Source organism: Osmerus mordax, chromosome 27 (assembly GCF_038355195.1).
Source record: "Osmerus mordax isolate fOsmMor3 chromosome 27, fOsmMor3.pri, whole genome shotgun sequence".
Classification (NCBI taxonomy): Eukaryota; Metazoa; Chordata; class Actinopteri; order Osmeriformes; family Osmeridae; genus Osmerus; species Osmerus mordax.
In genome coordinates, this window is record NC_090076.1 from 7,537,694 (window position 1) to 7,548,064 (window position 10,371).

Sequence of the window (10,371 nt, forward strand, 5' to 3'; positions counted from 1 at the left end):
CACTTTGGCATCAATGCTATATCAACTAATATGACAAGAAAATACTTTTCGAAATTTTTATTTTCTTAAATTCAGGTGGTCAAAGGTGTTTATGTCCTAATTCATAAATAAAACAATTTTTTAAAAGCAACATCAGAAAACAAGCCTAAAATACATCAAATTATTTACATTCTCACAGTTTTATACAAAATGAACCAAAGTGTAAAGCGAAAATACTGAACTGAGTATTGGGTGGTTGAACAATGCCATACGTCCATAAAAATGAAGTTAAAACAAATAGTAAAATCCCTTCAGTACACGAGTTCAGTTTAACAGGCATACAGTACGTGCATTAGAACTGTGTACTATATACAGTGCATGTCATATTCAATGCAATTGGTCGTGTCAGTATTTACATGAAAATGGAAATTATAATTGGTCAATCAGCACATATTGATTCCAGTGTAGTCACTTCAACTTCAACTTTCAACTATCAACTTTATTTATCCTTCAAAAGGAAATTAGTGTGACACTAATTCTGTCACACTAATTTGTCACTGTGGTGAATAACATCCTGGTTTTAAGGTCCTGGTTTGGATGTTCATAATGTTTCTTCTTCCTCTTTCTCTGTGATATACTGTCCAATTAGTGCTCAGTCTTAGTGAGCTTGCGGATACCAGTGTCTCCAACTGCCATTCTCCCACACGAGTCTACCTGCTCTTCTGCAATGAGAAATCACAGTATTAACAGACACAGACAGAGAATCCCCGAGTGACTGTGTAAAACGGACAGACACAGTGAAACTGGCAGGAGGCCCGACCAAATATTTCTCAAGCTCCGCTTCCTTGTTGTAACGTGTTTGCTGTTATCCTGCCCGTCCACGCTTTCCTGTGCTTGCCCTTTAGCCTTAACCCTTAGAGTTATCGTTTGTGCTGACTCCCCTTCAGTCGTCTTCCAACCTCTACTAGGGCTCACATGTATTCAATGCCAACACGTCACTGAACTGTGGCTGTAAGCACGTAACCAACCTGAACGATTACAGGGGCTGCACTCTGTCTATCTACTTTTATCAGTAGATACAAAATTTATTTATTTATCCAAACCAATGTACCAGGGGGTTTCAAACCTGCAATCTCTTTAACTGCAGTCCATCACATTAAACATTTAGACATTTAGTCATTTGGCAGACGCTCTTATCCAGAGCGACTTACAGTAAGTACAGGGACATTCCCCCCGAGGCAAGTAGGGTGAAGTGCCTTGCCCAAGGACACAACGTCATTTGACACGGCCAGGAATCGAACCGGGCAACCTTCAGATCATTAGCCCGATTCCCTAACCGCTCAGCGACCTGACTTTAACCGCTGAGCTATGACTGGCTGACAGGGCGAACGTGTCTTGCCTGTACCTTACAGTTGGCCTGGGCAGCGGTCAGTGTCTGGACCTTGGTGTTGAGCCTCTGGACCTCGTTCTCCTGGTTGCTCAACTGCTTCACCTGCTGGTTCTTCTCCTCCCTCAGACGATTCTGCTCCAGCAGCAGAGCCTCCACCTGGGAGAGCAACAAACAAGCATTGTGGGTAATCTGAATGTAATGGGGCCTTACCCACCTGCTGATAGAAATCGATTTAAGCCACGGGATGTATAAACCATTATTAACTACCAGCAGCTCACATGTATGTCGACAGTTTCGAATTTACAACCATTTGGAGCCATGCATGTTCATTTTGAAGTCCTGCAGGTGGGTAACTAGCAGTGTGACAGACAGGAAAGCAGACAGACAGGCAGACAGACAGGAACAGACACCCACCTGCTTGTCGTGTGCCTGCTGGTTATCCTGCTGACGTCTCCGGCTCTCGTCTGTAGTGTGGCTGTAGTCGCTCTGACACTGCGCCAGCTGCTGCTTCAGGTCGCTGTTCTGGACCTCCAGACGACTGGATTGGAGTTGAATATCAGCCACCTGGACGTCCAATACAATGTCAACATAATCATTCATAGCAATTTGATCATTGAGCAGATGTTTTTATCCAAAGCAACTGAAGGCATGGGGAGATTTAAACCCCCAACCTGATGATCTGCTGGAACAGATACACGTATGCATCTCACACTCACAGACATTCTCTCACACACACACACACTCACACACACACACACACACACACACCCACACACACCTTGTCCCCCACGTTGTTCAGGTACCGCTGGAATTTATCCTCCACCTCCTTGGAGAGGTTGGTGCAGCTGCTTCGGATCTTCTCCACCTGCTCCTGCTGCTTCTCACAGGTCAGGTGGAAGGTCATGGAGTGGGGGAACAAGGTGTTGATCCTGGACAGGAAGCCACTGGTTACGGTCTGGATGCCCTCCAGCGACTTGGAGAAGTCCTGTTTGCACTTCCTGGTGTAGGTGGTGAGCTCCGCCTTCAGGTCGGCGTTCTCCTTCTTCAAGGCGATGTTCTCCAGGTGGTGGGCGTTGCGTTCCTTGATGGCGCTGTCCCTCTGGGTCGTGATGAGCAGGACCGTCTGGGTGAAGTTGGCCTTCAGCAGGTTGTGTATCGCTTCCTGCTGGGCATACTTAGCCTGCAGAGTTTTCAACTCCGCTGGAGAAGAGGACAGAAGGTTGGTCCCCGAAAACAACTCGAAAGCAACCGGAATACTGTTTTAACTACGCACTTCGAATCCTTGCACTTTCAATCTGTATTCTTTTGCACATCACTTTGAATAAAACGTTTTTGATCCAAATGTAGTATCAGCTTTACATTGTATACATTTTTCCACTGGAAAGAGGGGAATACTATACTCATGAACTTAATCACACTGAAAGAATCTTTGATTGTCTAGTGCACTTCCTACATGTGCCATTCATACTTAACTTTTGGTTAAAAAAGCTTCTGCTAAATGAATACATGTAAATGTAATGTTATGCAGAGCAGCATTGAATCAGTGTTGAAGTGTGGTTTGTACCATTGTGAGTTGAGACCGGGGGTCGCTGGACTGGAGGGGTGGCACACTGCGTAGGGGCTGATCGGGTCATCGCTAGCTTTAGCGTTTCACACTGGCTCTGTGATACAAAAGGTAATCATTTTAAACCTTTGAAGGCCTTTTATATTTTGTTACAAGCTGTAGTAAAAAAAAAAAGAAAATTCATAAAAAAATAAACTATACATCTCATGATCCCACCTATTTTTGCAAAAAGCTTTTATTTCAATTTCATTATTGCTCACTAAGACTTGCCAACATCAACTTATAATACACCATATAGTATCATGGCAGGACTTTCCTCCTTGCTACTAAAATACATGAAATCTCCCCAAAACCTCCTCAAGCTTAACCCCAATCCTGTGTACTCACCAGTCTGGTTTGCAAGACCTTGGTGCTGGTTATCGTGGCGTTGGCCGCCGTTTTCAACCGGAGAACTTCCTTCTCCAGGGCAGCCTTCTCGCCCGTGCGGGCACCCAGAGCGCCGCTCAGCTCGCCCTTCTCCTTCCTCAGCTGGATGTGGTTCTCGCTCAGCCTGTTGAAGCTCAGCTCCAGCTCCTTCACCTGCTTCTCCTCGGCCGACTTCTCCGGCTGCCCGTAAACCAGGAAGAGCACCAAGCTGACGATGATGAGCGACTGGATCAGGGAGGAGAAGAGGAAGACGATCCTCATGTAGTAGCCGCAGCTCTTGCCTTTGGGCTTGTGGATGTCCCGGGCCTCCAGGCCGAACTTGGCCCGGGAGTAGCTGGTGTTGTACATCTCAGGAGGGAGAGCGGAGGGGGGGGACTAAAGAAGACGACCGAACCACGGAGGGATTCCTCGGGGTCTTTTGGGACGAGTTTCCTTCCTGAAACAGTCTCAGTCGGTCGGTCCTGTCGTCCTGTGCTTCAGGGGGACGGCTGTGGAGAAACCGATGGAGCGCGTGGATGTAAACACTGAACCTGAGGCGTGAAGGAGGCACCGTGTTTATAAACGCCGAGGCACACTTCCTATGTGGCACCTCCTTCCTGTTACAGCCCCCACAGCTTCTCCAACGCCCATCGCCCCCTGCTCTCTGGCTCCTCCAGCCCTCTTACCCTCCCCCTCCAGTACCCTCCCACCCCCTGGCCTGTCCGCTCCTCCGACATCCCTCCACCCTGGCTCCTCCAGCCAGCCCCCCTTCACCACCCCCTCCAGCATCCTCCCGGCCTGTCCTGCCCCTGCTCCAGCCTGCTCCTGAGGTTATCATAACATCATCCCGCGGTCACTAAGGACTGCTGGCATTACATTCATATTGGTAGCACTCCTCAAAGTGCTGTCAGAGACGAGCATTTGTACACTGGACTGAGCACAGGTGTGAAAGTATTGGCCAACTAGCAAAGTGTACACATGATTCCATAAAAAAATGCTAATATACAATTATTCTTTTCTCCTTCCTAAAGGAAATACACTTTGCTGAATTAGGCTTGCTTGAGTTGCTCTACACAACAGCTCCAGTTTTAGACGTTTCCATCCTACGAGTCTGGTGGACAGTTTGGTCCCACTTTCCCAGTCCAATAAAGAAAAAGACAAAAGGCACTGCACATGTGTTTCTTTAATAAAAACACTTTTTATTGAGACTCACCGGAAATACAAATTCCTGATCACATTCCACACTGGCCTGTGGATGATGAACAATGCAGCCCAGGCGTCACATCCTGAAACACGCGGGAAGGAGCCATCAGCGTAAAGAGGAGAGACGCCACAACAATGGAGACCTGTCATCCTTTTTTCGGATGAGGGAATAACAAATATTCCCCACAGCACAGAAGGCGTCGCGGCACGTTTGATCCCCACACGCAGTCGTTTGCGGTGATGACGTCGGGAGCTCCGAGGATCGTCTGGGAGGGGGTGTGCGAGGGGAAGAACCCCGGGACCCAGTGCTTTTCCTCCCCGCCATTGTCTCCCTGCCAACCTGTCCTCAACGGAAAGTCTAATTTATGGAGGTGTTTTAAAAGTGACAGAAAAGTTGTGACAGAACTCTGATTAAAAAGCCTGAACAAAGAAAAACAGGAAACGTACAACTTGAGGACAAATACACTTATTATGATGCCAAGTATGAGATGCGTACGTTTAATTCTCAGTTCTATTGTTTACGACTGAGATTTTAGGGAAGTTGTAACAAAGTTTGGATCCGGTAGCTACATTACCAATCTCTCGCAATCGGATATTCTTATAAAAGATAACCGTTTGAAGTCCCAGAGGACACACTAAAGTGACGATTCTGAAATAAGACAGATTCATATGTACACGGATAAACAAACACTGTAAAGTTAGAAACTTGCTACTGACTCAGTTCTCCAGCTTTGAGCAGCGCTTAAAGCGTTTGACTGCAAATCAAGACGTCACAAAATCCTCATCGTACTGTGCGTTGCTCTGGATAAAAGTGGCTGCTAAATCAATACATTATTAGAAATCACAGGCCATTTGCTGTGATCCTAAAAGTTAGGGCCTCGGCCAAAAATGTCTCTTCTTTGAACAAAATAAATCAGTAGAAAGAGCAGTACAGTCGCAAACTTACTAGTCCACTATGGGGACCTAAGTGATTTGCTGGGTCTCTATAGGGCTGTAAGACATACACTGCTACCTGCTGGTGGATACCTGCAAGCACAAAGGAGACCACAACAGTGTTTTGAGACAAAACATGAATTTAATGAACATAAACGGTTTGAAACTGCCTTGTCGATTTATCACACTTCTAGTGCAGTGTTTTCATTATTAAAACTCCTCTGTGATCATTGTCAAAATCTAGCCAACCCACACCAAATGTACATTCTTGAATCATCTCAGTTCCAATGAATAAACAACAAAATATTTATAAAAAAAAAAAAGAAAAAAAAAAAGACTAACAGAAGTCAACCTAACAGAAAGGACGATGTACAATAAACAACTTATCAGACAAGGCAAACCCACTATAGGATGTAGGTGTAAAATGGATCACAGTTTACATAGAGTGGACATGTTCAGCTAAGCTTCCAAGTCCAACCTCAAGATAGCCTGTACAGCAATTATACTCTTTAAATACAGTATAGCGTACATTTCAAATTCTCAAAAAGCCAGCCATGGAAATACGTTTGCTCTCTGCTGGGAGATTTCATTCATTAAGACTGCAAACACAGCCGCTTGGGTTTCAACCAGATGGGGCGACTCATCTTATTCCCTTGTCAGTTTCGCTTGGCCTGCATTCTAGTTAGTCCAGCGCTCCACAACACCACTCCTCCAAGCTCAGCACATCCAATTCATCTTTAAGGACGTGAATCAGGACAGCGAGGGTTTGGCTGGAATTCTACTCAAATATACCAGCACCGGGCTGGGAACCAGGACCAACACCCACCACCCCTCCCAATCCCTACCTCCAAGCCCCACCAGCCCCACCATGTGGCTCTCTGCCAGGGTTAGACCGTGGCCTCTATGTCCTGGGGGTCGTCTCCCTCCAGCAGACTGTAGGACGCGTGGCTCTGGAAGGGCCGCTGTAAGGGGTGAGACAGCAGCTTGGCCATGCAGTTGTGGAGCTCGATGGCGGGTCCGCTCAGAGACACCTCAAAGCGGTAGCACATGCCCTTGGAGTCCAGGTTACAGAAGGACGTGTAGATGTCCTGGAGAGGGACAGAGACAAAAGAGAGAGATGGAGAGAAAGAAAGAAAGAAGGAAAGAGAGAGAGAAAGAACACACACCTATGTGAGATGTAGGTCTCATCTATATCACCAACTCTCCTCCACCCTGCCTCCCCCTCTCCTCCACCCTGCCTCCCCCTCTCCTCCACCCTGCCTCCACCTCTCCTCCACCCTGCCTCCCCCTCTCCTCCACCCTCTCCTCCCCCTCTCCTCCACCCTGCCTCCTCCTCTCCTCCCCCTCTCCTCCACCCTGCCTCCCCCTCTCCTCCACCCTCTCCTCCCCCTCTCCTCCACCCTGCCTCCTCCTCTCCTCCCCCTCTCCTCCACCCTGCCTCCTCCTCTCCTCCCCCTCTCCTCCACTCACCCTCCAGCTGCTCTCATCCCCCTGGTCCTCGGCCCCGTTGTGAAGGTACACCACATCAAAGAAGAAGTACGGAGACTGCAGCATTTTCTGTCGGGAGAAAAAAAACAATCACTTAGTTGCCTCTCTTCTCTCGGGTGGGGAAGTATTTCTACTGGGACAGGACAGGTGGACTCCAGGTCCAGGCGACAGGTGGAGGGGTGGTGCGAGGCTCGTACACTGATGGCCTCCGAGGGGTTGAACATCAGCTGGCCGGCGTGTCTGCTGTAGATGAGCAGCGTCCGCACCACAAAGGGAGGGGGGATGGTCTGCACGTTGTCCATCAGAGGCAGCTCGATCTTCTGACGGCTGCAGGGCACACAAGCACCCAGTCATTCCCCTTGTTGCTAACACACCACAGGTAAGCCTCGCCATTCGATTCACTTCATTAATCCTGACGGGAAATTCCTTCTCAGTAGCGATGTCAGGGGTGATTGGGGGATACGTGTGTGTATTACTTACATGACATTAAGGAGATCTTCCAGATCTGGTGCATGATGGTTAAGGCGTAAACACCTTGAGCACTTTATGGCGGAAGGCAAAGACACTCACTTCTCGTTACGAACAACCGATTTTTGGGTTTTAATCTTGGAAATCCCGCGCAAGTTTCGGAGCGCAAGCTACACGAACCAGGCCAGAGGAAGGATACTAAAGGTCTCGCACATGTTGGTGTCCAGATCGTACAGACAGCTGCACAGCTCCCTGGGGTCGGAGGTGAAACCTGACAGCTGAAGGCCACACACACACACACACACACACACACACACACACACACACACACACACACACACACACACACACACACACACACACACACACACACACACACACACACACACACACACACACACACACACACACACACACACACACACACACACACACACACACACACACACACACACACAGCTGAAACACTGATGACATAAAGGAAACATTAGGTCACGGAAGATGTGCGTGGACGTCCGTTCTTACTCACCCACAGGGCATCGTCGTTGACGACCACCAGGGCAAACTCGTGGCGCTTGTCGATCTTGTGCTTCGTCCGAACAAACATCTCGATCATCTTCTGAGATATATTTAGAGCGTTGGTTTTCGACCTGGAGGTAAGGTGCATGGAAATGTGTTCTTGACTTCATATTTTCAATGATATGAACAGGAAAAGGAGAGCATTTCAATAGTCTCATTGGTCCCCATTACATTGTATAGCATAAACGTATGTACGTGTCAAAGGAAGAGAATGTGAGGAACAATTGAGACACATCCCAAAAGTCTCACCCGTTGAACGACTCCAGCTTTGGCAAAGACATCTCTTCAGAAAGATCCAAACAAATAATCTGTCATGATAAAGAGAGGATTACTAACAGATTTACTGATCACGGCAGGATACTGACAGCATCCTAGTGGTTAAACTGCCTCCCTTTTGGCTAAAGCAATCAAGCACTTAACACCAACCACCTAAGTGTATCTGCTACTCTCCAGTATACAGAAAACCACACACCACTTTCTCAGGACAGTTGACGCGTGGGGCTCTGAGCTGGTACTCCGATATGGAGGGTATGGAGGGTGTGAGAGGTGGTTGCAGCTGGGTGGGCTTAGGCCTATCCTTGGCAACAGCAGGTGTCAGGGTTGGCACTGTGGAGTTAGCCGTTGTGGCTGCAGTGGGTGGAGCAGCTGGCACGGAGGTAACAGAAACGGTGGTGGTGATGGTGGTGGAGATGGGAGTACTGTCACTGCTAGAGGCCTCCCCCTCGCCCTCCACACGGCTGCCCACCGCAGGCTGCGGGGTGTTGGCGTTGACGCTGCCAAGGCTACCGGTGCTGCTACGACGGTCCTCCGCCCCCTCCGGGTTAGAGCGAGTCCGAGGCCTCAGCTCGACCAATCGCTCCTCTCCATCCGCTGGACCGGGCTCTGGGGTCTCCATGGATACAGGGACAGGTCGCTGAGGACAACGTCATTATTTTAATTTGACAAAAACAGATAGTGAACATAAATTCGGGAGCAAGCTAGCTAGCTAGCAAATGCCAGCTCGAGTCCTGTGCTGCCAGCTACCTAAAATACGAAGTTACTTGTGCTACTCACTACACGTACACCAGTCTAACCCGTTTAGCACTAGCTACATTTGTTGAGACTGTTGACGTTATAGTTACAGTAGTTAGAGCTATTGTAGCTACAGTAGCAATTCTAAAGTTAGTGGTAGCAGTACCAAGCATCCTACGAGTAAGCAAATTTGATAACACATTTATAATTTAAACGAAGGTTGAAATATATTGACTTACATTTTACACAAAGATGTTTGTTGTTATGAGCCAAAACAGCAGTATACACTAAAACATAAGTTATTGGTCGTTAACTCATTCGGTTTTGTATTGTTTTGCTGGCCATTTAGTGTCTTCCGGGTCTGAAGTATCTATAAACAGTTCCGCTAGAGTAATTGTGGGTAATGTAGTTCAGCCCAGTGAGACGTTTATGTCAGTGATAAAATACAATAGAAACATAGTTTTCAATATCTCTTCCCTGTCCTCTTTTTGAATGCACATAATTTGGTAGTGTTATATTCCTACAAACAGACATAAAGGCTGAATATGTGAGTTGAAGGAGTCAGACAGAGAGAGAAAGAGAGAGTGGGTGAGAGATAAAGAGGTAGAGCGAGGAGGGCTCAATAGTACTTCCAGTTGGGCAGGCAGCTCACAGACAGGAGGTTAACAGAGACTGAGGAACTATTGGAAGCTATAATTATACCAAACAACAGGACAGCAGTGGTTCCTCGATGGCAGTGAAGGGCTGATAGAGATGGACTGATTAAAGCTGCAGACCACAAAGGTTATGGAGGTAAGTCACACACCATTTTAAGGTATATTTGAATGCTTCTCTACCTATTCGAAAGGGTTTTAACAACCAAACTCTTCTCAAATGTATTGCCTTGAGAAATTCCGTGTCTCATCAGTGTATGTGTGTGTCCATGGGCTAAGACCAGGCTTTAAAAAAACTCCCTGTTTACCTCACATCTTTCCACAGTTGAACTTGTTTGTATTACTTTATCTACATGCTTCAGTCTTTCACCCTCATCTTCCATCCTTCTCATCCCCTTGTCTGAAGTGTCAAAACCACATAAACACGGATACCCTTTGCGCAACACACGTTTGTAAAAGCGTAATCTGATCAATCCTACATTCTCAGTCTGAATCGGACTCAAAAAGGGGAAAACCACGAATGCGGTTGGTCTTTGTTTTTGCGTTTTTCATAAGACATGTTTTGGACCTCAAACAGGAAGTGGGTCTCAGGATGTTTCTGTTTCCTCCTTTTCCGCTCCTCAAAACAATAGCTGTTAATGAGAGCTGCGATGACCTCACGTGTCATGGGCTAAACAGCTACATGGTACACAGTACCT

At 47.3% G+C, this 10,371-nt stretch overlaps 2 protein-coding genes across 3 annotated transcripts; both read right to left on the bottom strand.

Annotated features, from left to right (window-relative positions):
• Positions 1 to 637: 637 nt before the first annotated feature.
• plvapb (plasmalemma vesicle associated protein b) lies at positions 638 to 4,569 on the bottom strand. Its single transcript, XM_067230714.1, has 7 exons — positions 4,552 to 4,569; positions 3,321 to 3,847; positions 2,934 to 3,030; positions 2,148 to 2,569; positions 1,784 to 1,933; positions 1,385 to 1,525; positions 638 to 701 (listed from the first exon to the last, which is right to left on the bottom strand). Exons 2-7 carry the CDS (start codon positions 3,705 to 3,707, stop codon positions 690 to 692), a joined length of 1,209 nt encoding a protein of 402 aa, XP_067086815.1. The 5' UTR covers positions 3,708 to 3,847; positions 4,552 to 4,569; the 3' UTR covers positions 638 to 689.
• Positions 4,570 to 4,729: 160 nt separating this feature from the next.
• Positions 4,730 to 9,379, bottom strand: babam1 (BRISC and BRCA1 A complex member 1). Of its 2 annotated transcripts, XM_067230716.1 has the most exons (10): positions 9,260 to 9,379; positions 8,482 to 8,922; positions 8,259 to 8,317; positions 7,960 to 8,080; positions 7,630 to 7,708; positions 7,443 to 7,467; positions 7,160 to 7,289; positions 6,945 to 7,031; positions 6,320 to 6,562; positions 4,730 to 5,567 (listed from the first exon to the last, which is right to left on the bottom strand). In XM_067230716.1, exons 2-9 carry the CDS (start codon positions 8,902 to 8,904, stop codon positions 6,362 to 6,364), a joined length of 1,125 nt encoding a protein of 374 aa, XP_067086817.1. In that variant the 5' UTR covers positions 8,905 to 8,922; positions 9,260 to 9,379; the 3' UTR covers positions 4,730 to 5,567; positions 6,320 to 6,361. The 2 variants fall into 2 exon arrangements, with proteins under 2 accessions (XP_067086817.1, XP_067086816.1); XM_067230715.1 differs by lacking the exon at positions 4,730 to 5,567 and having other exon boundaries at positions 5,603 to 6,562.
• Positions 9,380 to 10,371: the final 992 nt, after the last annotated feature.

What these genes read in the sequence shown, in the direction of transcription:
- plvapb (XM_067230714.1), bottom strand. Translation starts at nt 3,707, where the DNA reads ATGTACAACACCAGCTACTCCCGGGCCAAGTTCGGCCTGGAGGCCCGG. An exon ending in CCCGGTCTCAACTCACAATG is followed by an intron (nt 2,570 to 2,933) that starts GTACAAACCACA and finishes CCTCTTCTCCAG; the next exon opens with CGGAGTTGAAAACTCTGCAG. An exon ending in AGCAGGCACACGACAAGCAG is followed by an intron (nt 1,526 to 1,783) that starts GTGGGTGTCTGT and finishes TTGCTCTCCCAG; the next exon opens with GTGGAGGCTCTGCTGCTGGA.
- babam1 (XM_067230716.1), bottom strand. Translation starts at nt 8,904, where the DNA reads ATGGAGACCCCAGAGCCCGGTCCAGCGGATGGAGAGGAGCGATTGGTC. An exon ending in TCAACGACGATGCCCTGTGG is followed by an intron (nt 7,709 to 7,959) that starts GTGAGTAAGAAC and finishes TGTGGCCTTCAG; the next exon opens with CTGTCAGGTTTCACCTCCGA. An exon ending in CAACATGTGCGAGACCTTTA is followed by an intron (nt 7,468 to 7,629) that starts GTATCCTTCCTC and finishes ATCATGCACCAG; the next exon opens with ATCTGGAAGATCTCCTTAAT.